Below are 26,744 nucleotides of genomic sequence, written 5' to 3' on the forward strand. Positions count from 1 at the left end.
CCCTGCAGTGGCAGTGCAGAGTCTCACCCACTGGACCACCAGGAAGTCCCGCCGAGCTTCGTTTTCCCTACCTGGAGACCAGGTATTGACAAGCTCCCCACCCCTCTTTCCAGCCTGTGAACTAGAGAGTTACTTTCGAAACTATAAAGTGTGCTACCCTCCTCCCCAGGAGCTGGGAAGACCTGGGGAGAGGTCGCCCCTGAGGTGGGGGGGCCCTAGGAACATGCCCCAGCCACTAAGTGTGGTTCCGGGCCAGTCATCTCACGTGCTAAGCACTGGGGGTTGTGGCTGGAATGTGTGGAGCAGCAGCTACCACGTGAATCATTACACCTCGTCAGGCTGAGCCTGAGACTTCCAGACTCAAACCAGCTCAGACTGGGCTCCGGCAGAAGGGCAGCCTCTGAGCCCTGAGGTGAAGTTCCAAGATCTTACACGGTCTCCTCCTCACCGTCTTCACCCTTAGCATCCAGGTCCAGCCCTAGTTCTGCTACAGTTCATTCTGCAGAACCACAGAGGGAGGTCATCTGTCCTCTGTCCACCACCTCCCTGTGACCTGCAACAGCAGAAGCAGGCCCTGAGCCTTGGCGGGGGCCTGCTTGGGGACCGGCAGGGGCGGGGAGGGGGCGGTGTGGGAGCGAGCAGCCTGTCAGGGCTTCCTGGCTGATTTCACATCAGGAGCCCATGTTCCAGTGAGTAAAGAGTCAGATAGAGAGAGAGAGGCGTGGGTCTGCAGGGATCAAGACAAGGGCTGGGTAGAATGAGGGTCCCCATCTCTCCTATCTGGGGGACACTGGGTGCCCAGTGCTTGGAGGGCAGACCTTCCCAGCCTCAGTTTTCCTGCTTGTGGCCTGGGTTTGAACCACTCTGGGCCATCACCTGATTTCTCCAGGTGTCCAAAACTTGAATGAAGTCACTCATAGGGGTTGTGCTCATATTTCATGGAGGCCTGAAATTTCTGAGATGCGGAAAAGGCTGGAAGGGGCAGGCAGTGGGTACACAGGAGCAGACAGAAGGACAGCTAATCAGAGGAAGGCTTGGCAAGGCAAGGAGACCACTGAAGCACACACACACCTGAAGAGCTGAACTGGCCTGGGCACCTGGCAGGCAAACCCAGGGACAGTAGCAGAGAGGCCCAACCCAGGACACCTGAACACTGATTTGCTTGGACCTGCCTCTGCTCCTTGACCAGGGGTCTGGGACAAAGTCCTGGGCTAGTGCAGAGTTTGGTAAAAAAAAAAAAATAATTAATTTTTTTTTTTCAAGTGAAAGCTCTGACTCAGGCCTTTTCCTGTCCCGAACAGCAACATCCTTGCTTAGGCCTGAACCGCAGAAGCTACTCAGGGCTATCCATGACCTTCTCATGGCCAATTTGAATCTGCTCTGTGGGTCCAGGCCCTACTTGGACGGTCTTATGTGTTCCAGGTGAGTGGGGTCCAGGGGAGCCCTGGGACTTGAGTGTAGCTGGAAGAGGGGGGGCTCGGGACACCTCGTTTGGTTAGTGCGTGTGTCCCTGTGCCCGCGGGGCAGACAAGGTATGCCTACTAGGAGACACCTATGGATCTGGTGTTACTGCAGCAGGGGGCTGTGATCATGTGACCAAAAGGGACAGAAATCCCACAACTACAGCCGCCTGCCCCTGCCCCTGCCCCAGGAGTGCTCTCTGCTTGGGACGGGGCAGCCCATCCCCCTGTGTCCCAGCTTCCTGCCATTCGCCTCCCTGAGAAGTGAGAAAGCCAGGCCTTCTGCTGCAAGGGGAGGGGGCTGCCCAACCAGCTGCCTGGGAGCCTCCAGTGACTCATCCGGGTGGGGGGTGTTTATGAGCAGCCGAAATGGCTGTAAAAGTGGCACCTCGGCTCACTTATGGCCTGGCCATCCCCTCCTCAGCCAGCCCCTTGCATTGAACAGCTTCCAGAGGGGCCTAGGAACCTGGAAAGAGGTCTGGCATTGAGGCCTGGTGGAGGCTCAGCTTGAGGTCAGGGTTCAATCAGGGGTTAGAGATCAGACTGGGATAAGCATGCAGGGGTAAGGCACGGGGGTTAAGCTAACTCTAGGGTCAGGTCAGAGGTTGGGATTCAGGCTGACTTTGGGGCTAGGGTTGAAGAAAGATGGGGGTGGGGGTGTTTCTGTCTGTGGGCTAATTCTCCCAGATAGCCTCCAGGCTAGGGCAAGGGGTTTTCTGAGGGAGTGAGGCCAGGCTGCAGAGGTCTCAGAGAGCCTTTGTTTTTCCCGTTTGAGTCTGGTGCCCACTCTGGCCTCAGGGTCTGTGTACCTTGGCCAGAGCCCTACTCATGGTGGCAGTGACGGCAGCAGAGGCCTGTCAGCCCAGGGCTGCTGAACCGGAGTCCGGCCCCTGCTCCCGTTCTGAGCTCCAGCCGGCCTTAGCCCCTCCTCCTAGGCCCCAGCCTGGGGGTCAAAGAGGGGAGACCCTATCCGCACTTATTCCCACTTACCACCCCCAACCAGGCCTTTCCAGACACCATTGAAACTGACCTGAAACTGACCAGAAACTGACCCTGGGGCCCTGGGGCTTGCCTGTCAAAAAGGGTGGGCTGTGCTCTGCCAGGCACTGGGGTGCTACCAGTTAATGTGTGACACCCCCCACCCCCATGGTGGCACTTTAACCAGAGGCCTGGGGCTGATTCAGGGGGGTCAGAGGCCCCACCCACAGTGATGGAATGTCCAGCAGAAGTCTGGACTGAGGCGCATGAGTTATAGCAAAGGAAACACCCTTACGGGGCCCAGAGCCCATTAGATCCTTCTCTGCAGCCCTATCCATAGCCCATCCTGGTCCTCCCAAGCAGAAATACTGTTTGTTTCTCAATCTCAAGGCTGCTGGTGTCAGATCTGAGAAGGACCCCCTGTGTTAGCCGCTAGCGCTACCCCTTAGTGCCTCCAGTCCCTCCGTGAACGTGCTTTTCCTATCATCAAGGGCTGTGGGTCATCCAATCATAAAACTTGGAATCGAATTGCTTAGAAACAGAGACATAAAGCTTCTCTGGAGTGTTCTTGAGATGCCTGCTCTGGACACCTGAGCCTCTCTCTTCTTGTTCCGGAAGAGCCCATTCATCATAGGGAGCAGCCCCCAAACCACAGCGGCTTCACTCTCCCCAATAACGGAAGAGATGGAGACGCAAGGAGACAGAGATGTCCTTTATGTCAGGCAAAGAAGTATGAGCCTGGAAGAGGAAACTACAAAGGCAAATGCAGGGGAGTGAACACAGAAAGAGGGCCAGGAGTCTAGTGAACTAGAGAGTCACCTTTGGAGGACACTGCCTCCGACAGCACAGTCCTTAAACACCAGGGTGAGAAACTTGAGGGTAGTGGGCATGGAAGAGAGTATGGCCATAGAAACGTGAAGGAGACCGCTGTGGGTACAGTCTGGGAGATGGGTGAATTTGAGCAGGCATAGGCTGCAGTCCATGGGGTCGCTAAGAGTCGGACTCGACTGAGTGACTTCACTTTCACTTCTCACTTTCATGCATTGGAGAAGGAAATGGCAACCCACTCCAGTGTTCTTGCTGGAGAATCCCAGGGACGGTGGAGCCTGGTCGCACAGAGTTGGACACGACTGAAGCGACTTAGCAGCAGCAGCAGCAGCAGGGATGGGTTGCCAGGAAAGTTGGCAGCAACTGGATTCCAGTGGCCTTAGGGCTTGTGCACTCATTCATCTTGAAGAAAGGGGCCAACCCTGAGACATGGGGACAGTTTGAGGGCTCTGAGGAGCTCAATTTCCACAGGGTGAGCCTGGGGAGCCCTCGAGTCCACGGTCTCTGGGAAACCCCAAGAGATACCCACCCTCCAAGGCACTAAAACAGTAAAGTCAAAAGTGCCCTTTGAATCAGCTGGTCAGCTTCCCATTTTACAGATGAAGAAACTGAGGCTCAGACAGCAGGAGAGTCGTCGTGTCCAGGATTACACAACTGGTAAGTGGTTGAGCTGGGGTTGCCACTTAGGGTCCCGACAGTCACATTAGCTTCCTCCTGAAGATGCCTAAAGCCCTCTGCTTCAGGCACCCCCGGCCTTCCCTGAAACTCAGCTTGCCCACTGTATACTTCGAGGTCGTAGGTTTGGGGTCCAAGGCCCCCTCCTCTGAGCACTCCTCTCCAGGGCGGGGCGGGTGCACATAAGCCCGGCCCCCGCCTGGCCCCCGCCCCCAAAGCCTCCTCCCGCCCTTTCCCAAGTCGAGGGTCCCCAGTGCGCCAGAGCCGGCCAAGAGCTTTTGCGGGTGTGAAAGGGTGGAAGAGAGAGGCGGAACCTCATGGTGGGGGGCTCAGCTGAGTCTAGGGTCTTGCAGCCTCTAGCCGCCCGGGGTGGAGTCAGGGGCGGAGCTACAGAGGCCCGGCCGGCGTCCGGATGGGTAGAGATTCGGAGAGACCCGGACCCGGGAGAGAGACTGGGGAGGGAGGGAGAGGGGTGTGAGGCCAGAGACGCGGGGAGGGACGGGGGCGGGCCTAGGGCACAGCACACCGACCCACTCGGGAGCTGCCTGAGGCTGGGGGTCCAGGCGAGGGCGGGGCGGGCGGGAGGGCGGCAGCGGCGGAGCCAGGCTTAGGGGCTGGCGGCCGAGCAGCCTCCCCGGGGATCCCGGTCCAGCCTGAGCGGGAGTCCCGCGGGCGAACAGACAGCGCTGCAGCCGGGGGCCCGCGGGGTACCGCCCGTGAAGAGAGCCTGTTTGCGCGGCTGAGGGCCGCTATTCACCGGCCCGGGCCGGACGATCAGAAAAAAAATAAATAACGTCTGTGCCTTCCCGGAGAGGAAAATGAAGCGGCGGCAGCGGCTCGCGCCACGTTCTCGGGCCCCGATGTCAGAGCTCCCGGCCCCGTCCCCTGCACACTCACATCCCGCCGCTGTGCGACCCCTGGCAGCGGCCTCTAGAGAATCGTCCAGGAGCAGGGGCCGCGGGCTCCTCTCCGCCGCTCCGCACACCCGCGTTGGAGACGGCAGAGGGGAGCGGGGGGCGGAGAGGCCCAGGGAGGGCGCGGGGGAGGGAAGAGGCGCCCGGGCCGCGGGGGGGAGGGGGAGCGGCAGACGCCGAGGCGAGGGACTCGCGCGGCGGGCGGCGGCTCTGAGCAGCGGCCGGGCGGGGGGCGCTGGAGACCAGGCCGGCCAGGGGGGATCCCAAGAGCTCCATGAAGTCTCCCCGGGGCCGTGGACGGGGCGCTGTCCTGGGGAGGCTGTCGGGGGATCCCCGACACCCATGGCTAGGCGGGGGCCGCGGCGGCGCGCTCGGAGTAAGTCGGGGTTGGGGGCCAGCAGCGAGGGGAGGAGGATGGAGGTGGGGAGGGTGACTCCCGGCCCGACCCGGGCGGGCGGGAGGGCTGGTTTGTCTCGGGGTCGGCGGCGCCTCTTCTGAGCCCCGTGGAGCCGTCAGCCCCGCGCCGCTCGGCTCCGTGGCTTTTTTGGAAACTTGCAAATGTTTTCGTAGAGAGAAAAGGGGGAGGGGAAGGAAGGAGCGAGGGAGTGACCGAAACGGAGCTCGGGGCTGCTGGAGGAACGGAGGCCAAGGCCGGGGGAGCTAGAGACGGACTGACAGACAGGCAGACAGACCGAGCGTCCCGGCCGCAGGCGCGCTCTAGCGGCGCGGGCGCAGGCGGGGCTCCGGCCGAGGATGGAGAGGGAGTTGCCCGAGCCCGCCGCCGACGGGATGGGGTTGAAGGGGCGAGGAGCTGGCGGCCTGATCCTCGAAGGGCTCAGCGTCGTTGCAAAGTTGGGCTTGAGTATCCAAGCTGCACGCCCCGAGCTGCGCAAAACGCGCCCCCTGCCCCGCCCCGCCCCCCGACTTGCGCTAGCCGCGGAGCTAAAAATAACAGTCCCGTTCGCCCCCCGCAGACCGCGACCCCAACCCCTCCCCCGACCCCTCCCCCACTGGGCGTGGGGGCAAAGCCACAGCTCCCAGTTCCCCAAAAGAAAAAAAAAGAAAGAAAAGGCGGCGCGGGGTGGGGGTGGGGGGGCGGGGGGCGGGCCGGGGGCGGGGGGCCCGGCCATATGGATGTGATTTCTCCGCTCGGAGGCAGACGGGCAGCTCCGCAGCTCTCGGCGCCCGCCCGCCGCCCGCCCGGCCCCCGGCTGCCTCCCTTCTTCCCTCCCTCTCTCTCTCTCCTTTGCGCTCGCTCGCTAGCCCTCCGCGCATGGGCCCCGCGCCGGGCCCCGGGGCCTCGGGCCGCCGGGCCTCCGGGGTCCCCTAGGCCGTGGCGTGGGCGGGGCAGCCCGGCCTGACGCAGCTCTGTACCCCACCACCACCACCACCACCAGGGCCGGCGGCGGCGGCTGCCCCGAGGGACGGGGCCCTAGGCGGTGGCGATGGGGGCCGCCCGGATCGCGCCCGGCCTGGCGCTCTTGCTCTGCTGCCCAGTGCTCAGCTCCGCATACGCGCTGGTAAGTCACCCGCTCACACTCCCGGACAGGCTTCGGGCTTGCTCTGGGGTCCCTGGAGGGGGGATGTGTGTCCAGAGCTCAGAGGCTTGAGTTCTCCCCAATAATCTGAACTTTGGGTGGGGGTCTCCTCCAGCCCGGGATCCTTGGTGCCTGCTGTCTCTGGGATGTCTGAACTCTGGGTTGCAGATGCCTATAAAGGTTTCCTTATTTCTGAAGCCTGGGGTTGGGGTCCCAGGTCTGGATATCTGTGTTTGGGGTTCTCCTGTCTTCTGCTTCTAAGAGCATCTCTGCTCTGTGTCTCCCTTGAAGATGACAGTGTGATCTAGCAGAAGACTGGGCTTTGGCCCTGACTGAGGTCGGATCCCACAGACTTTGCTCTGGGGGCCTGTGTTTTCTCTAAGTTTTGTTTGCAATCTGGGACACAGGGCTGTTGGTCTGACGTCAGGGGTAGGGTTCAGGGACCCCCTCCAGTTTGCACCATTGCACACACACATGCAGGCTTGCACTCATGTCCAGCTTCACCCAGATTGGAAGATGTCTGCCCAGGGAGGCGGGTATGGTGTGTGGTATATGGAGAAGGGATGGAGGTCCCCTGAAGGAGATTGACCTCACAAAACACTCCCACAAGAGAAACTCGATCGGGTGCGTGAGGGGACCCACGTTGTACCCTCCTGAGAGCAGAGGCCAACAGGGGACCAGGGGGAGAAGAAGCGACAGAATAGGAGATGAGGTTAGACAGAGAGAAGAGAGAGACAGAGACAAAGAGGGTGGGAGTGAGAGCTCCCCAGGGCAAGAGGAGTAGACAGACCAAGAATAGCAAAGAAAAATAGGGGAAGACTGGCAGGGGCTGAGGGCTGGAGGCACGAAGCGTGAGTACCCTCCTCATTCTGGGCCAGGTCTGGGATCATTTCCTGGGGCGTCAGTCGGATTCCACAGCAGCCCTGTCTCGGGGGACCCGCCGTTGCTGAGGAGACTGTCCGCCTGTGCGTCTGACTTCAAGGCCCCAGTTGCTCCCCCTCACCTCCCAGGTGCGGGCATTTGCCTTCTGGAGAGACAGGCAAACGGCCCCCTCCTGCCCGGCTCCCTGTCCAGAGGGAGCCCCAGGTGGGAAGGCGGGAGCTCTTAGATTCTTCCAGTTCTGCCAAAGCCTATGTAACCTTGTGTTATCCTGGTCCCCACCTCAGTTTCCCTATCTGTAAAAAGACACCAAGAAAGAAACATCTGCCTAAGAATTCCCTGATCTGCAGCTCTCCTCTTCTCTGTTGGCTTTAGCACATCCCATTCACTGTTTTCCATGCCCACACAGCATGGCACCCCAAAGCCAGACACATCGCTGCATACAAGGATGTGTTGATGAGGAAACCGAGGTTCAGAGATGATCAGCACCCTGTGCAGGTGTGCTGCAAAACCCTGGTGAATGCCAGGGTCCAGAGCTATTTCCCAGCCTCCCCTCGGGCCAGGGTCACCCTTCCCAGGGCCCCTTCCAAGGTGCATGAGCATAGCCACTGTGCAGAGCCAGCCAGCGTGGTCTGTGGACATGCATGTGTGCAAGCGACTGTTGAGGAATAGACGGGGTCATGGGCGTGGGTGACCTATGAGTATATCTGTGTCTCCAGGAGGGGCACAGTGGGACTCGGAGCGTGGTATTCCCTGGGTCTGTGCAACTGCGAGTGTCCGAGTCCTTGTGTGAGTTCACGTGTGTCTGAGGCTGTGGGTCTGCACGTGACTTGCAGGAGCATGGTTGTGCATACGTATGTGTTGTGTATTTGTGATCACACTTGCATCCAGGTCTGTTTTTTTTTCCTTGTTTTTATTTAATAAATGCTTCTCTACCGCTGTCTACTTACCAAACACTGTTCTAAGCACTTTACAATATTAGCTAGTTCAGTCTTTCCAACAACCCTCTGAGAAAGGGTTGTTTTTGTCTCCTTTAACTGACGCTCACACAACCAATAACGACCATTATTTGTTGCGTGTCCACCATGGTCAAGCTCTGTGCCTCTATCAGGGACCCATGGGGACCCACACTGTTTTCCAGGGAAGCTGAAGCACATGCAAAGTATTTGCCTGGCTTAGCCCTGGCCCACGGCTGAGGGTAGGGAAAGAGAAAGGATGCCAGGGCTGGGTCTGCCCTGGGACCTTTTTGGAACATCTGTGGCTGACACGTGGGACATGAGTACATTGAACCTTTGCTGGCTCTGGGGGTAGAGGATATGGCCTGAGGGTTCCCCCAACAGCCTGTGGGCCCCCTGGGCTCAGCTGGAGCCAGCAAGAAACTCAGTCTGCCTACATCCTCTCCTACACCCAGTGGATATCGCTTCATCCTCAGCAGATAGATTCTCATCACCAAACCGACATACTGCCCACCCAACTGGCCCCAGTCCAGGGACCTCACAGTTGCAGGACCAAGAGGTCTCCCAGTGGGAGGACACTGGCTGTAGCCAGACTCAGCTGGTCCCTCTTGTGCCTTCCATCTTTTCTGTGCCAGAAAAGAGTAGCTGTAAGGTTGAGGGTCAGGTGGGGTGACATTTGGAGGGAGAGATGGGCCAACAGATTTTGAGTGGGGGAGCGGGGAAAGGGGTGGTCTTGTCCTCGGGGATGCCTCATCCTAAGGACACCCTCGGCATGCATACTGTGAAGGAGAAACTGCAGTGGGAGCAGCCGAAGGTCGGCATTGTGGGGTTGGGAGGGGCAGGCTTAGAGTGTAGAGATATGACCTCAGGGTCAGACTCAGGAGAGGGCACGGTGAGTGGGACTCCACGGAAGCACTCCTAGCATGCTCCAAGGTCAGCTAGCCACAGGGGCTCACTTTTATAGATGGGGAGGAACTGACGTGTATTGAACAGTGGCTATCCCCGGATTCTGAGCTAGAAACCATCACAAGTCTTTTCTCATTCCATCTGTTCAGCCACCCATTTTATGGGAAAGGGCCCTGAGGGTCACACAGTGAGTCTGTGCCCCAGGTTGGATTTCAACTCAGGTCTTCAGACACCTGCACTGAGCTTCTTCCTCCAAAGTAGGGTGAGGGCTTCTGCTGGCAGGAGACCCCTGTATCTCCCTTTGGTTTCCTTTTCCTCCTTTTCTTTCTTCTTTCTTTCTAGTAGAATCCTTTGGCTATTTTACTTTTATTTTCTTATTTTAATTTCAGAACTATACTTGAATATGTTCTTTCTTTTAGAAGATTCAAGTAATAGAGATTAAAGAGACGTTAACCTTGATTCCTCCCAAACCCCATTCTCCGTTTTAGAGAAAAAGCTTTTTTTTAAAACAGTCTGGGTGGGAGATGTTCTCCTAGAGCTTTTTCTCCAAAAAGGTCCCTTTGGTGTCCATACAAAGGAGATAGTTTTAGTCTGTCATTTTCTGTTTTTTTTTTTTTTAGTAAATGATGGCAGTTGGTAGATAAGGGCTCTGCCATATGCATTTTTCTACTTAAAGGTGTATCTTGGAGACCTTCATGTCAGTAAATATAAATCTGTCTTTTTTAATGCTGCGTAGTATTTCCAAAGCCTGAGATTCATTAGCAGTCCCTTGAAATGTACATTTAGATCGTTTCTGCATAATTTTCAAGTGTGTGTGTGTGTGTGAGAGAGAGAGAGAGATTTCAGACGGCAGCAGGGAAGCCCCTTGAAATGCCCTCCTGTGCCCTTGTGCAACCATTTCCCTGTAGGATATTTCTAGATCCTATCATTGCTGGGTCTGAGAACATGCATATTTTTTTTACTTCAAGAGACATGGCCAAATAGCCCTCTAAAATGCCCGTGCGGGTTTATACTCTCGGCCCTAGGAGTGACCAGCAGGCCTCTAACGCACACTCTCTGTTCCAAGGGATAGTCTGAAGATTCTCTTCCTCATGTTTGCCGTGGTGTCTCTTGTCATTTTAACGAGAACGACATGAAAAACGGTGTCTCTTGTCATGTTAATTCGCTAATGACCAGTGAGCCTCTGGACTTGTACGTTGGTTTATGGTCCATCTTCTAAGAGCTTGCTCAGAGCCATTACCCCTCTTTCTATGGGTTATTTGTCTTTTTTTGGTATTGATTTGTTGAAGCTTTTTATATCACCTGCCCTTAAACACCCCCACCCCTCCACCCGCAGCTCTGGGAGCGCCTGTGGACAGAGCAGGAGGAGGGGGCTGAACCCTCCCGGGAATTTGGGTTTTCTTCGGAATGTTTTAATGAGGCGTCAAGAGGCCTCCCCCAGATTCCTGTTGTGGGCCTTCTGGGGACACTCCCTGGTCCAGCCACCACATCAGGAAGGCAGCTCTTTCAGAAAGTCCCCAGGAAAAAGAAAGGGTGGGGTGGGGGATTTGCAGACGCCAGAAATTGTCTGCAAAATACAGTGCGACTGGGAGAGGGTGCAGAGTTTTACTCAGACTCTAAGAGACATCAGAAGCCCCCAAACCTTTCAGAACCCCCAGCTCTGGAACCTGCCTTGTGCAGAGGTAAGACTTGGAAGGATTCTGTCTTGCTGACCACCTTAGGGTTAGGCTAGTTCATACCATCCTTTTGGGCCTCGCTCCCCCAGCCCAAGTAGAGGCTGCTTGTGAAGATCCACCAGGTCCTAGCAGCCAACTCTGCCACCCCAGGCTCCATCCCACTGCCTGCCCTGAAGGCTTCCACGTTGGCCAGGATGAGAGGCGTCACAGTGCCTCCCCCCAGCCCCTCCCAGCCCCGAACACAGGCAGCCTGTTCAGGAAGGCCAGGCGAGGGGGAGGAAAAGTCAGCACTTGTCAGCGGTGGCGTGGCGGGGCAGGAGTGTCCCCGGCAGGGAACCCGTCCCAGCCTGCTCCGGCCAGCCAGACAGACGGAGGGCAGCAAGGGGCAGGGAGCAATCCCCAGCCAGCTGGCATGGGAGACATCGAGGGGTGCCAGCACAGGTCCCAGTAGTGGAACCTGGAGAAGAGGTGCAGGAAGGCCAGGAGGTCACCAGGGGGTCTCCTGTTAGCCAAGGTTTTCTCCTTGTGGCTTTTCTGGAGGTGCAAACTCCCCTTCCTCCTAATGTGTGAGCGAGCAGCTGTCCTCTGCCCAGTCAGAGCTGAGCGGAAGCTGCCATCACCAATAAACACCATCACCATCTGATCACCTCCACATCTATCAGCATCCCCAAATTACCTCTGTGGAAGCTGCTCTAGATGCTCTGCAAAGAGGCTCTTGCTTGACACAGTGAAAGATACAATCCAGAAAGGCTCTGAGGAAAACTGGTATTGAGGCTGACTCTAGCGGATCCATGTGGCAGGGCACCTCCTCCTTTGTTTCCCATCCTCTGGAGTTGCTGCTGCTTTGGTATCAAGCAGACCTTGGCTCCGTTCCTGGCCCTCTTCTTTCTAACTGTGCTCTCAGCCTCAGTGGCGGCGTTTGTAAGACGGAGATGTGATGGAAGGTGGAGGAGAGGTGGTTAAAGCTCCAGGGGCAGTGGTGGGTGCCAGCCTGCAGAGGGGCTGTCATGGGGTGGGAGACACTGGCCACACCCAGTGATGAACAGCAGGTAGATCTGCTTTCTCTGGAGGTGATCAAGAAGCCAGCAGCTGCCTGCCCCCGCAGGGAACCAAGCTGACCCTAGGCAGAGGGATGGATAAGATGACCCAAAAGGTCATCCTGAGGCAGATACCATCAGTAGAGGAGCCTCTGTCCCAGAGACAGGGGTGTCAGCAGCTGAAGAAGGATCCCTTGTATTTCCTCCTTCATTTTGCCCGAAGGAGGAGAATTGTAGGCATGTCTGGGATCACAGACAGCAAATGTGTGGAATTTGGCAGTTAGGAGATGGACCGAGAGGAGCAGCCCTCATTTGGTCAGTGGCATGGAGCTGGCTGTCCACCACTCCGCACCATCACACCTCCATTGCCATCACCGGCCTCCACATCGCCCCACTCGCTGTCTGCATCTCCAGCCCTACTGCCACCATCCCTGCCTTCCCAGCTCCAGTACCATCCTCCATGGGGGCACCCCGGGAGCTGAGTTAGAAGGAGCTGCTTGCCCCCACCCCTCGGCAGGAGGGGTACTGAGCAGATGGCTTTTCTCTGCCTGTGAGCTTCTGAACTCAGGAAATGAGAAACACATCCGGGCTTCTTGACCACACATTACTCTCTCCCTGAGACAGCAGCTTCTATGTTTGTAAATAACATACTGGCTTTCAGCCCCGCTCTGCACCCTGCCTGGAGCCCCAGAGATACCAACTCTGGGCTCCCAGGCCACCTCTCTCCCTGCCTATTCACAAACTGCAGATCATGTACATGTGTGCACCCAGGAAGGTTCCATGTGGGAGCATGGAATGTGGGGAGAGTGCTGCAGCCAAGCTCTACAGTGGTCAGGTCAGGGGAAGTCAGCCCTAACCCAAGACCCTAGGAGGGGTGTGGGAGGAAGGGGGATTCGGGACACCTGTCCCCAGGGCTCAGTGACCCTATGAGTGGTACATATGAATTAACTGCCCCCTTGGCCATGACGCAGCCTGCGGCCCCTCAGTCCTCACCAATGAGACCCAAGATGCACAGACTCTCTGGATCTGAAATGATGTAAGTCTGAGTCCTCCTTACCAGGAGCCAGGCCAAGGAGATCTGAACTCTGCAGGGGGAAAGGGGCTGGTTGAGGAGGGCGCAGCAGATGGAGTGGCCAGGCCAGGAGGAGAATCAGAGCTATCAGCATTTTCTGAATCTGTCCCAGGAGATACAACCTCCTCACTCAGAGCAGAAGCAGAGGAAGGGGCCCTCCTGCCCCTTAAGCCCGAGTGTGGGGGGTCTGGCAGTGACCTGGAATCTTAGTGTGAGTCCAGGGTGGATCTAGAAATCCACATCTGGAGTTGTTGGAATGCCTTTCACCCCCAAAGCTTGCCAGGCACACCTCACCCTGCAGGCTGTCCTGTACTCCCCGCCTCCCAATCCTCCCTGGAACCCCATCCCCGGCCCGTGCCCCTCACTGTGGCCCCGTGGACTCAGTCATCTACTCAATCTCCCCTATCTCTCTAGGTCCCCAGCCTGGGGGCACCCACGGTGTCCCGCAGCACAGGGGTCCATAAGCAGACTTGGAAAGCCATGACTTGGTGGTGCTGCTGACCTGGTAGCAATGGTAGCCAACAGCTTTCCATGGGCTCCACCTCCATGAAGCTCCGTGAAGGTGGAGCTCCTCCACCTCCATGAAGGTGGAGCTCGGAGCTCCACCTCCGAGCTTTTCATGCAGTGCCTTGTTTAACTCTCACAGCAACCCTGTTATTTATTTATTTTTATCCTTGGCAGTGCTGCACAGCATGTGGAAGCTTAGTCCCCCAACCAGGGATCGAACCCATGGCCCCTGCAGTGGAAGTGCAGTGTCTTAACCATTGGACCACCAGGGAAGTCCCTGAAACAGCCCTCTTATTGTCCTGATTTTACAGGTGGAAAGCTAAGGCACACGGGTTAAACAACTGTACCAAAGATACAAAGCCAGTTGGTGGTGGATGCGGGATTCACGCTCCAGTGCTGGTGGCAGAATCTCCTTAGATGAGAGGGTGCAGGTGCAGGGAGACATCCCAGGTAGGGGTGCTGTGCTCTAAAGCAAGTGGGGGTGCACTTGATGCAGGGCTGCCCTCCATTCCTTGGGGAAGTGCTTATATGTGTGTGTGTGCGCACGCGCTTATATATATATATATATATATATATTTGGCTGCACGAGGTCTTAGTAGTGGCATGCAGGATCTTTTAGTTGTGCCCTGTGGGATCTAGTTCCCCAACCGGGGGTCGAACCCAGATCCTCTGCATTGGGAGCAGAGTCTTAGCCACTGGACCACCCGGGAAGTCCTGCAAGTGCTTTCTTGACTGACGTGAATTCTTCTTGCTGCAGTGGCAGTTCTGCTGTGATTGGGTGACAGGCAAATGGGTCATACAGTTTAGGGAGGCCAGAGATGATGCCCCTGACCCTGTGGGTGAAGGAATCTGGGGGCTATTTGATGCCTGAAGCACATACCCTCCCCCTTCCTGGGCATTCCCAGACCCACCGGGAAATGAGAGTTCAGGGCAGAGAATGTGCCTCCTCTTGGCCACAGAGAGAGTGCAGTAGTTAGAGGCTGAGCAGATGCATTGGGCCTGTGAGAGGGTAAGGAGTGAGTTCCTGGTCCTCGCCCAGCTGCACACCTGTCTGTCTGTCAGTCTGCCAAATGGGCAGTTTTCAACCCACGACTGCCTGCCTGCCTTTAGTCCAGGGCACCAGTTGTGACATTCAGTCACATCAGTGGGCTAGTCTGTCTGTGGAGAGAGCCGGTGTGCCAGGCTTTGGGGACTGGTGGAAGTCTGTCAGCTACTTGGGAGGTTTCTGTCAGCTGGGAGAAAAAAAAAACAAGTATGGTGAGTATCTGTTCGTCTTGAAAGAGATAAAGGTGGACAGAAGGAGAAGGGGTGGTGGGGAGGGGGGCTGAGGGAGTAAGACTAAGATACCGGAAAGATGGTACTGACAGTGGCTATGGGGCTGGTGGCAAGGATGGTGCTCATGTTGCCTTTGGTGGCTATGGTGCTGGTGAGGGTGGTGACGGTCGTGGTGGTCCTTGTGCTGGTGGAAAAGGCACTGGTGGTGGTGATGGTCATGATGTGCGACCAGTTGTCACGGTGCTGATCGTGGCTTTGCCAGTGTTAATAGTGGTTAGTGCTGCTGCTGGTGATGGGGGTGGTTGTGTTGGTGTTGGTGGTCAAGGTGATGATGGTGCTAGCTGACAGAGTGCCAGTTGGAATAATGGAAATGGTGGTGAAAGGGTGCTGTAGTGGGGGTGGGCTCAGACCCCTCAGCAGCCTGGGTCCCCAATGCCAGAGGCACAGAGAGAACCTCAGGTTAGTCTGGGAGCTCCCCGAATTAGGGCAGACCGGAGTTGCCTCCCTCAAACCCCAGTTCTCAGGGCCACTTCTGCCCTAGTCTGCTCAGTCATAGCTGGAGGTGGGGGAAATGAGAGAAGCTGTAGGGGCCAGCAGCAAACACGTGAGAATCTCTCCAGCCCTTCCTGGGCACTGGGTCCAGCTGAGATCTCAGGGTCCAATGCAGATGCCAGTGATACGGGCGCAAAAAGCACGGATACCCGCAAACATGCAGGCTAATAAGCAACCGTTATCAAACACTCGCAGACATGCACAGGCGGACCTTTGCCCAGAAACACCCTCACAGACACCTCAGGCTTACGTCCCAAACGTGCACGCTGGAGATCCCCACGTGAGAATGCACAGAGACGGGGGCACACACAAGTGCACACATCGCCAGACGGCGTGTGCGCGGCCACTCACGATGTGCAGCCACGCACGCGCACGCGCGAAGACGCGCACGCGCCTCCGCTAAGTGAAACCAGCAGAACCCACGTCCGACCGAGCCAATTGGAGACTCCTTGGCTCTAGAAGCCCTTGCTGCTGCCACCAAGAGACTCGGTCAATTAACTTCTCCCTGCAGCGGGCTCCCTGACCCGCCCGGCCGGCCGGCCCGCCCCCTAGCGTGGGTACCCGCCCCTTCCCCGGCCGCCGCCTCCCTCCTCCTCCTCCTCTGGGCTCTCCCGCCCTGCAAAGCTCCGCGCAGACTGGAGGGACCCGGTCCTCCCGGGGGATGTCTGAATGGATGCAGCTCCGCCCGCTGAAGGTCTAAGAGAACCCGGCTCTGCCCTGTGGAGTCTGAGGAGTCACAGCCCAGCTCTGGGTCTGAGTAGTCTCATGGGACACGTCTCCTAGTTCTGGGGCTCTGGCAGGGACGCGGCCCTGTCTTGGAAGGAGAAGGTGGGGCCTAAGGGGATGTATTAACCATGGCAGTGGCGGGGCACACTGAGTTGTTCCCGGGGCAGGGTGCTGCCTTTAACCTCTGACTCCCAACCCCAAGTCAGGGAAACAGAGGCTCAGAGGGAGTCCCGCCCCCACTCCCCCCTACCATGATGTTCCTGTTTCCGTCCTTAAAATACTGCCAGTGAACCTAGCGGGTGGCAGCCAGTACCCAGGGTGTGCAGTGTTGGAAGGAAAGGAAGGAAGGACATCCCGGGCAGAGGAGAGAGCAGGAACCAAGGTCTGTCCACATCATCAGAACACAGGGTCTACAGGGATGGAGGAAAGCTTCCAGATAAGTGATGGATGTGGGTGACTCCCACCCACAGCCTGCACGCGAGTGCCCCGCCCAACCCAGACCACTTGCCAGCAGTTTCTCCATCCCCTCCCTCCTGGGACCTCAAGGGTGGGAGGGGCCGAGGCACTCGCCATTCACGCGGAAAGCACTGACTGGGGAGAGGGCCAGGATGGAAATCGGTGACTCCTAAGGTCCCACGGGCACTAGGACTTGCAGGAATCCAGGCCCCCGTTTGTTTCCCCAGAGTTCGCCACCGCTTACCCACCCCCTCCCTACCCAGGGCCCCCAACAGACGGCAAGATCCGGTGAGCATCCATCCTGGGACATTCCATCCCTTTCCCACGCACCCTTGGGGAACAGACTGGACAGCGACTATCAGAAGCTGCCTTCTATGGGGTTACTATCGGACAAGTGGGGGACAGCCCCTCTTCCTTCCCCTTTTTTCCCTCTGGTAGGTCAGGCCGTTCCCCTTGAAGCCAAGGCTGCCTGTCTGTAAAATGGAGCTACATAAGGCGGATTTCCCACATTCTTGTGTGTGTGTGGGGGGGGGGTGTCCCTCAAGGAGGCTGCAATGGTTGTGGCGTCCAGCACTCTGCGGGGAAGTGCTGCCTGCAATCTGACCTTCCGCTCGGTAGGTGGATGCAGATGACGTCATGACCAAAGAGGAGCAGATCTTCCTGCTGCACCGTGCCCAGGCCCAATGTGAGAAGCGGCTCAAAGAAGTCCTGCAGAGGCCAGGTGGGGGCGGGGCCGGAGGAGGGTCTGGGGGGCAAGGGCAGGAGACACAGAGGGGCCAGAGGAAGGTGGGAGCCCAGGAGGCAAAGGCGGGTGGCACCAAGGGAGGGCGGGCCCAGGTCAAGGGGGCCAGGCCACAGTGAAGACCAAAAGTGGGGTGAGTCAGGTGAGTTGAAAGTCAGCAGGTTCCGAGATGCCCTGAGCCTCCCCTCCCAGGGCTGGGATAGTAGGGCATGAAGGTAGCTACAGTCTGAATTATCTCTAATGGGTAGATGTGGTGAGGCCCGTCAGGAGCAGGAGCGCCGGAGTGGGCCAGGACTGACTCTTAGAGGAGGAAGCAGTACCCAGTGCAGGTCCAGAAGCGTGAATACGTCTTTGAAAGAGGACCCCTGGGCACAGAGCAAGGCAGGGTGTCCAGGCTCAGGAGAATGGGGCTGGAAGGGAAGGAGAATAGAGGAATACGGATGGGTATCCATGTCAGTCATGGTCACTGTCCAGTAGAGGTCTCCTGAAGGGGTAGGAACGCTCCCTCCTACCAACACGGCATCTCCAGGGAACCCCAGCCATGGTCAAGCTGGGAGGGGCAGTCACCTGACCTCACAGCTCCCACCCCAGTCTCAAGCTGGTCTCTTCCTTGAGTCCATTTCCTGGAAGCGGAAACGGGGCTTCATGAGTAACCAGCACAGCCTCTGACTTCTATTTCATTAATCCCCTCGACCTGGAAGAGACCCAGACCCCACCTGACTGGCGGGCACTGGCCTCCCTGCACTGGCCCTCAGCCCCTGGGAGAAGGTGGTGACGTACACCCCGGACGCAAGCTCACAGTGACATCCCCTGGAGCCCACAGCCCCTGCTTCCGCTCACAGGGACTCACATGGTCTCTGCTGTCAGAGCCCTGCCCACACTGGCCCCACCAGCAGGTCCCTGGTCCCCTGCCCCAGTCACATCAGGGGCTGGGGGTGTCTGAACCCAGCCCTCTTTCTGGTTGTGGAAGCCTGGAGGCACCTCCCTCTGCTGTCTCTGTTCAACCATGGAGGCCTTCCCTTCTCACTCCATCACGTCTTGCTGCCCCTGCCCTACTGATGCCCTCAGGTTCAGGTGGGAAAATGGGCACAGCCGTTCTGTCTCAGCCCAGGGTGTCTGCAATTAGCATCCCACTGTTGCCCCAAAACCCAACATGGGAAGGCCAGGAGGCTGCAGCTGAAGGTCAGATAAGGAGGAAGACTTTTCAGCGAGGAAGAGAGACCTCAGACTTCTAACAGAGGGAAAGGCCAGGTCCCATCTGAGATGGAGAGGCTCCAGGGTCCCTTGTGGAAGCTGTGAGCCCCTTATTCGGGAATCCCAGGGCAGGGGACGGGGTAGGTGGGCTCATCGGCCCTCTCCTGACCACTGCACACTCTTGCCCTTGTGTTTCACACCACCAGCTGCTAGACCTACAGAGACGCTCTGGCCAGACTTCATTTTTACTCTCTCACCTCTCTGCTGACATAACCACCGCGGTCTGCTTTTGCCATACGCCCCCTGGTGGGCTTTGGCTACAACTGCTGAATCAGACACTTCTGCCTGCGTTTACTGCTCAAACTACTAGTTGATCCCACACCTGAATGGTGTTCGCTCCCCTTTGAACCCCTTGTTGACAGTCTACATGCCTGCTGATTACTTCTGTACCTGGCAAGCACTTTGCTGTTTGTAAAGCATGTCTCTACCTGTCGTCAGGCTGGGTGTCAGCAGGGCAGGGGACGACCCTCACTGTGTGGAGGGGGCGTCCGAGGCAGGAGGGGACCCTGGGTCTCCTGCAGTAGCGGCACTGTTGACAGCCATAACTGCCCTGATTTATCTAGCCGACATAATGGAATCAGACAAAGGATGGGCATCCGCGTCCACATCAGGGAAGCCCAAGAAAGAGAAGCCATCTGGGAAGCTCCACCCTGAGTCCGAGGAGGACAAGGAGGTGCCCACTGGCAGCAGGCCCCGAGGTACGTCTGTGCTTCCATGCAACCATCTGAGACCAACTCGGACCCGCCTGCCCCATGGCTCTGCTGCCTCCATGTGACGTCACACTCCTTGGCTCTTGGTGGAAGGGAGGTGCTGGGAGGAGATGGAGCGGAGTGGGCAGGCAAGCTGGATGGGCTTGGACCGAGAGGTGGGCAGAGAACTTGACCCACACACCTCAGGGGTAGACTCTGGGTTATGGCCCCTCCCATGGAGAGAGATGACAGAGAATCTGGGAAAGAGAGGAGCTAGGGGGGCTGGGAGAGACATGGAGACATAGACACAGAAATAAAGAGAGGCAGGGGGGACAGACGGGACCAAGAGGCACCGGGACGGGACTCAGTATGTCGGAGGAGGTGCATCAAGACACATGGGGTGGTAAGGAGAGGCGGGGCAGGACAGGAAGGTGGCTGTGAATGGGGTAGGGCCAGACAGGGGGAGGAGGAGGGCAGAAGAGAAGAGAGGGAGGGACATGTGGCCTGCATTGTCCCTGGGGGAGGTAAGGAGAGACAAACGTGGAACCCAGGCTGCAGCCACAGGGCCGGTTTGAACCGGCTGGGTGGGCAGCAGATTCCAGATGGGCCACATCTGGGAGGCTGTGGTCACCCTGTGGCTCCCCGGGGATCAGAGGGAATTGTAGGCCTGGCCAGGCGGGGCTGGGAATATGGTGCCCAGGACAGAGAGCCTTTCACCAAGCCAGGGTGGGTCTAGCCATCAAGGCAACCTTCCAGGGTGGCTGGAGAGTCCTGTGGTTGGAGCCCTGCGGAGAGAGAGAAGGGAGCTGGGGGTGGGAAGTGGAAAATTCAGAGGCTGGAGTCTTTCCAAGGTCACTTAGCATCTCTGCTGTGAGGCTGGAGCCCCAAAGTGGGATGTGTTGCCCTGCCTTGAATCCCACAATTAGCACTTATAGATTTGGGGGATTATGTGTCCCTCCAGGAGTGGTCACCAAAGTCTGAGAGCAGGTGCTCAGGGCGGGTCTTGGGTAGTGGTGGAAGTGCATATCAATCCTGATTCCCCAGTGAGGGAACTGAAGTGCAAAGAAGGTGGACACCTGCATGAGGTGGGCAGCTCTTCAGGAGTCCAGCTGGCACTGGAAACGAGAGTTCCTGCCTCTAGTCCATGGTCCTTGGGCATGGATCATGCTGGAAGCATTCTCAGCTGAAGGCGAGTTACTTGGGGAACTTGCCCTTCTCCAGGGACACCTGGAAGGTGGGACCAAGAACAGAAAAGAGGGAGGCCTGGCCAGGGCTGAGAACTTGAGGAGGGCAGAGCCCTGGGCTGTATGACCTTGGCAAATCACTCGCCTCTCTTGGCCTCTGCTAGCCAATCTAGAAAATGGGGCCATTGCCAACACCCACAAGGAGGGGCTGTAGTGAATTCTACGAGGCCAGGGCGTGCAGGGCACAGTCGGGAGTAAGGGCTCAATACATTCTCTCCAGAATGCTCCAAGCCTGAGTTCTCCAGTCTTAGGGTGCACCCTGCAGGAGCCAGCGACCACAGGTGTGTGTATTCCTCTGGGTCACTAACTGGATCTAGACAGGTGTCCTCCACCTTTTTCTGTCTGTCTCTGTGGGCACAGGGCGCCCCTGCCTGCCGGAGTGGGACCACATCCTGTGCTGGCCGCTGGGGGCTCCAGGGGAGGTGGTGGCCATGCCCTGTCCCGACTACATTTATGACTTCAATCACAAAGGTAAGGCAGGCTGGAGTAGGGTGGGGGACCCCGGGCACCGTCAGGACTTGAAGCTTAGGGGTTCAGGGGTTCCAGACCTGACTGCCCTGACCCCGCTGCGGACCTGCAGGCCATGCCTACCGCCGCTGTGACCGCAATGGCAGCTGGGAGCTGGTGCCTGGGCACAACCGCACGTGGGCCAACTACAGCGAGTGCGTCAAGTTCCTGACCAATGAGACGCGCGAACGGGTGCGAGTCTTCCCCCCCTCCCCCGCCCTCACCTGACCAGGATCAGGCTACCCCACCACCACCACCCCCCGATGACCTCTGACCTAGTCCTGACTCCTCCAGCAAACGTACCTGCTCTCTCCGACCCTTAACCTGGTGCTCACCCGAGTCCCAGGGCTCTGACAGTAACTCCCCACCTGCGCAGGAGGTGTTTGACCGCCTGGGCATGATCTACACCGTGGGCTACTCCGTCTCGCTGGCATCTCTCACCGTGGCGGTCCTCATCCTGGCCTACTTTAGGTGGGCGGGGCGAGGAATGGGACGCGGGTCCTTGGGGAGGGGACGTGGGCGGGGCCAAGGGCATGGTTGGGTGGGGCCGAAGAATTGGGCCTCCCTACCCATCCCTGTACCCCCTGCCCGCCCAGCACGCGCCCCCGTGCCCCCCACCCACCGTGCTGTCGCGCGCCCTGCAGGAGGCTGCATTGCACACGCAATTACATCCACATGCATCTGTTCCTGTCCTTCATGCTTCGCGCCGTGAGCATCTTCGTCAAGGACGCGGTTCTCTATTCGGGCACCGCCCTCGACGAGGCTGAGCGCCTCACGGAGGAAGAGCTGCGCGCCATCGCCCAGGCACCGCCGCCGCCCGCCGCCGCCGCCGGCTACGTGAGTGCCCCGCTCTGGCGGCCCGCCCTGGGCCCCTCGCCACCGCCCGCTTCGCTGGAGCCCCACGCACCCTCACCCTCACCCGTCTCCTGCGACCACGCACGCGCTTCGGGCCGCTCACACCCACCCTTTGCACCCCTCCAACCCCTGTTGCCTAGGGCTTTGTGAATCCCCTCCCCGCCCGGCGTGCACTTTCATCAACTCTCCTGCCTCAGCCCAGGCCCCCAACCACCCCACCTCTTCTCCATGATCCCTGCGTCCCCACCACTGCTCTGAGTGTCCTATCTTTTCAGCACACACTCCTCAGCCCCTGCCCTTAGAGTAGCTTGTCTGATCTTACCAATCTTACGGGCATCCCCTACCATTGCCTGCCCTCAGTCCCTCCCAGCCCTCCCCAGATGCAGGCCCTGCGCTCTGGCTAACACCAGCTGGTCTCCTAGGTGGGCTGCCGGGTGGCTGTGACCTTCTTCCTTTACTTCCTGGCCACCAACTACTACTGGATTCTGGTGGAGGGGCTGTATCTGCACAGCCTCATCTTCATGGCCTTCTTCTCAGAGAAGAAGTACCTCTGGGGCTTCACAGTCTTCGGCTGGGGTACGCCGGCACGCGGGCGGGGTGGGACCATGGACAGTAGGGTCAGAGAGTGCCACTGCGGGGAGGGCACCCACACGGCACATCCTGTGCTGGATGTGGGGCAGGAGATGCCCCCCAGGCTGACCCCCCAGGCTCAGGGAGCAGGGCTTGGCCAGAGGTTCACTTGGGGTTGGCTCAGCCTGAAGTTGGGGCTCTCCTGGAGGCAGGTTCACCTGGAGTTGAGGCTCAGGCCAGTAGAGGGAAGGGCAGGCAATTCTCAGGTCAAGACTCCACTCAGGATCAGAGCGGACCTTGGGTCAGAGGTCAGCATGGGGCTGGCGTTGGAAGGCGGCTATGCTTGTCACTGTATCACCAGTACTGGAGCTGGGATCCGGAACACCTCCCTCCACCCTGAGTCCCGTTTCTCCGCCACTCCCCACACTGTGTGGAGCTATGCAGGCCTCTGCCACCCCCGTGCACAGGGTCTGTGGCCCAGAACTGGAGGCCCTGGCTCTATAGCATCCTCTGGGCTTCGACAGCCCCTCTGCAGAATGGGTTGCTGGGGCTCTGCCCTCCTCCCCGATGGGCTCCGGGATTGAGTTACCGATAATTGTCCATTATTGTTGGCAGCTCCAGAGCTTGGCCGGGCTCCGGGGCAACTGGCCAGACTGCAGAGGGGCAGGCTGGGTGGGTGGAGCCCTCCCTGCGTTCAGCACCTCAAGGCCCTCAGATCGATAATCCTAGCCTCCCTGCTCCTTGGTGGACACTCTGACCTTGACCTCACCCATGGCAAGCCCCAGAATTGCAGGCTGATGCAGGCTCTGGGGTAGAGGGTGTCCGCACACAGATAAGGGAACAGACAGAACTTTGTGGCACAGGGACATCACAGCTCTTTTCCTTGTGCAAACCCAGGTCATGCCCTGCCCCTCCCAAGGGTACACCTGACCTAGAATGAAGTGGGAGGGGGTGGAGAGTGGGGAATGGGGCTCCTTCCTAGAGCAAAACTCACTCAGAAGTACCACGTACCATCTGAACTGGCTCGGGCCTAGGCACACTGAGATTCCTCTGTAGCTCCTGGATCAACAACCCTCACACTATCCATCCTCATCCATGGGGACTTTTCAAAGCAGGGGATATGCTGGAACAGAAGACCCCTGATTGTAAGCTCCCCTCCACAGGGAGCCCCCAGCCCAGAACAGCACCCTTTAGGGGAGGGGAGGGCAGAATAGACTAGGTGTGAATAAATTAGTGATCCCTTATTTCACCAAGTGCCCAACAGGAGTGCATGTGTGTGGTATAAGATACAGAACCAAGATGAGGGCAGAGGGCTGAGCTGGGTCCTGGGGGCTGGAGCCCTGAGGGGAGGCTGTGGGGACCGCAGGGCAGCACATGTAAGAGCAGGGCTGTCACCAAGCAGCCCATTTGCCCAGGGTGAGGGGGGTCAGGGACAGTGGGGGGGGCTAAGCCGGGGTCACCAGGGATGACGGGAATGGCACAGAAGTGGGCAGCAGCTAGAGCCCCTCACACTCTGTCCCGCTCTGCCCACAGGTCTGCCTGCCATCTTTGTGGCTGTGTGGGTCGGTGTGAGAGCTACCCTGGCCAACACCGGGTAGGTCCAGCTGGAGAAGGGAGCAGGAGGCTGGGACACGGGCCAGAGAAACCCCTGGTACCCTCTTTCTCTGTAGAACATATGAGGGGGCACCTCTTGCCCCTGGCCCTGAGCGGCCCCAGTTTCAGGAGTTTTCAGCCCAACTTCAAGCTGGGTGCCCACTCAGGGTCACCAGAGGCCACTGCAGAAGGGGCTCTGTGGGTGGCCTCGGGCCCAACCTCATCCCCACTCCCCTGTCCTGTGCTCTGGGGTGGGGGAGTGCAGCTGATGTCAGAACCGACTTGCCCTGGAGCCTCCTTGTGGGGAGTGTGGGGGGCTGACGGCCTCGGCCTTCTCAGGTGCTGGGATCTCAGCTCCGGGAACAAGAAGTGGATCATCCAGGTGCCCATCCTGGCCTCCATTGTGGTGAGCAGGGGACCTCAGGGCCGGGTGGGAGTGTGGACCCTGGGTCCCGGTGATCAGCCCCTGTGGGGACCTATAGGGGCTCCTCTGTACCCCAAGGTTAGAGCCACAGTGCTAGAGAGGCAGCTGACCCCCACCCCAGTCCACGTGGGGAACCAAGGACCTCAGGAGCCACCTGGAGACATACTTCGGCAGAGCAGAGCCTGGGCGGGGCTGTGGGTCCCAGAGTCCTCGCCCCTCCCTGCTGGGGCTGCGGCCTCAAGACCCATGCAGCCCTGCCTCACTCCCACAGCTCAACTTCATCCTCTTCATCAACATCGTCCGGGTTCTCGCCACCAAGCTGCGAGAGACCAATGCTGGCCGGTGTGACACGCGGCAGCAGTACCGGTGAGCCACGTCCACCGTGCCTATACGCCTCAGAGCCCAGGGGTCGCTGGGGCCCAGCAGCACGTTCAAAAGCAGGCAGAGGCCCCAGGGATGAGCCTGTCTGAAGGAAGGGCTCAGCTCCTGTCTCCCTGGCTGGCCCTGCTGGCCATGATGGGATCTTGCCTGGCTTCTGGGGGCACCCCCTAAGCCAGCCTGGGCCACTTGGTGCCAGGCCCCTGCACTCAAGCTGGGGTCTGTGAGGGCAGGACAAACCCAGACCTCTCCTCAGAGAGCTGGTCCCAGGGAGTCTGAGAGACAGGTGGGCAGTGGGTGAGCTTGAGAAGGTGGAAGTTTGGCTGAAACCTGAGGAGGGTCAATGGGATAAGTGAGGGGAGCACCAGCAGAGTGACCAGCAGGTGCAGGGACAGGACGACATAGCTTATGGTCCACTCTGGGGCACCTCAGAATCAAGGGGCCCTATTCACACTTTGCTGAGATAGCAAAGTGTCACTGGCTTAGGTGAACTGCCAGAGCTCTGGGCCTTTTAGGGGCTTCTGGAGCTTGGGGCTGGCAGGTTGAGGTGCACAGTGCCTGTTGAGGCCGAAGTGACTCCACCCTGACCCGCCTGCCCCACTGGCCCAGGAAGCTGCTCAAATCCACACTGGTGCTCATGCCGCTCTTTGGCGTCCACTACATCGTCTTCATGGCCACGCCGTACACCGAGGTCTCAGGGACGCTCTGGCAAGTCCAGATGCACTACGAGATGCTCTTCAACTCCTTCCAGGTGTGCAGCCTTGAGGGTGGGAGGGACGGGTGGGGTGGGGGAGGCTGCTTCCACCCTCTCCAGATGCCTCTCTGGGCCCTGACCCACGACCCTCTCTCCACAGGGATTTTTTGTTGCCATCATATACTGTTTCTGCAATGGCGAGGTAAGCGGTGGGCCAGACTGGGGCAAGACGGGGAGGCCGCAGGAGTTCCAGGGGCCGGGGGTGGGGTGGGTGGGGGGAACTCCCTGGCAGTCCAGTGGTTAGGATTCTGCGCTTCCACTGCAGGCGGCTTGGGTTCGATCACTGGTTGGGGAACTAAGGCGTGTGGTGTGCCCAAAAATCTAAAAATTAAAAAAAGAAAGAATAAAAAAAGGAGTGCCAGGGGCTGCCCAAGTCCTGTCCCTTCATTCTCCTGCCTGGTTTTCACTTTGTTCCTCCAAGAGCATCCCAGAGGACATTCTGAAGGCAGAGAGAAGTCTTTCCAGATGATTCAGGCTCAGGATGTGTGGGCATAGCCAAGCGTTTTCTCAACCCCACGGTTGAATTGTCTGTCATCCAGTTTGAACACTCAGCCACCCTTGGGGTCATTTGAGCCTTCTACATGCTGGGTGTGTCAATTGCCTGCCGCCAGGCACCATGTTCTGAGAATGACGGGATTTTTCTTGGCCTTGAAATTTTCCAGTAATAGTGCTGAGCGTCGTTAGGGGCAGGGATGCGGGCACTGCTGGGGTTGGGGACATGTGGCAGAAGGGCTTGGGGCACACCTGACTGCTTGCCCTCCTACTGCCACCAAGGTACAGGCTGAGATCAAGAAATCCTGGAGCCGCTGGACACTGGCACTGGACTTCAAGCGCAAGGCACGCAGCGGGAGCAGCAGCTACAGCTACGGTCCGATGGTGTCTCACACGAGCGTGACCAATGTAGGGCCCCGCACGGGACTTGGCCTGCCCCTCAGTCCCCGCCTGCTGCCCACGGCCACCACCAATGGCCACCCCCCGCTGCCCGGCCACACCAAGTCAGGGTCCCCGGCTCTCCAGGCCACACCACCTGCCGTGGCTGCTCCTAAGGAAGATGGATTCCTCAACGGCTCCTGCTCGGGGCTGGATGAGGAGGCCTGTGCGCCAGAGAGGCCACCTGTCCTGCTGCAGGAGGAGTGGGAGACAGTTATGTGATCAGGGACCCGAGGGTTGGACCTGTGGACGTGAGCGTGGACAGGCGGACCAAGAGACGGGTTGTTGGACAGTTGCCCACTCAGGGCTGGGGCTGGGAGGACAAAACAGAAAAAAAAAAAAAAAAAAAACAAGAAAAGGGAAAAGGAA

At 58.5% G+C, this 26,744-nt stretch overlaps 1 protein-coding gene across 3 annotated transcripts; it reads left to right on the forward strand.

Moving 5' to 3' along the window:
• Positions 1-26,744, forward strand: PTH1R (parathyroid hormone 1 receptor). 3 transcript variants are annotated; one of them, XM_027522922.1, is made up of 17 exons: positions 1-82; positions 1,302-1,422; positions 3,866-3,923; positions 6,253-6,375; positions 17,054-17,156; positions 18,995-19,129; positions 20,725-20,835; positions 20,945-21,063; positions 21,248-21,342; positions 21,516-21,708; positions 22,149-22,302; positions 23,830-23,890; positions 24,229-24,295; positions 24,585-24,679; positions 25,301-25,442; positions 25,546-25,587; positions 26,220-26,740. In XM_027522922.1, the coding sequence occupies exons 4-17, from the start codon at positions 6,301-6,303 to the stop codon at positions 26,595-26,597; spliced, it is 1,770 nt and encodes a 589-aa protein (XP_027378723.1). In that variant the 5' UTR covers positions 1-82; positions 1,302-1,422; positions 3,866-3,923; positions 6,253-6,300; the 3' UTR covers positions 26,598-26,740. The 3 variants fall into 3 exon arrangements, with proteins under 3 accessions (XP_027378723.1, XP_027378724.1, XP_027378725.1); XM_027522923.1 differs by lacking the exons at positions 1-82; positions 1,302-1,422; positions 3,866-3,923 and adding an exon at positions 5,043-5,231 and having other exon boundaries at positions 26,220-26,744; XM_027522924.1 differs by lacking the exons at positions 1-82; positions 1,302-1,422; positions 3,866-3,923 and having other exon boundaries at positions 6,131-6,375.

The sequence above is a fragment of the Bos indicus x Bos taurus genome, chromosome 22, assembly GCF_003369695.1.
Source record: "Bos indicus x Bos taurus breed Angus x Brahman F1 hybrid chromosome 22, Bos_hybrid_MaternalHap_v2.0, whole genome shotgun sequence".
NCBI classification, from domain to species: domain Eukaryota; kingdom Metazoa; phylum Chordata; class Mammalia; order Artiodactyla; family Bovidae; genus Bos; species Bos indicus x Bos taurus.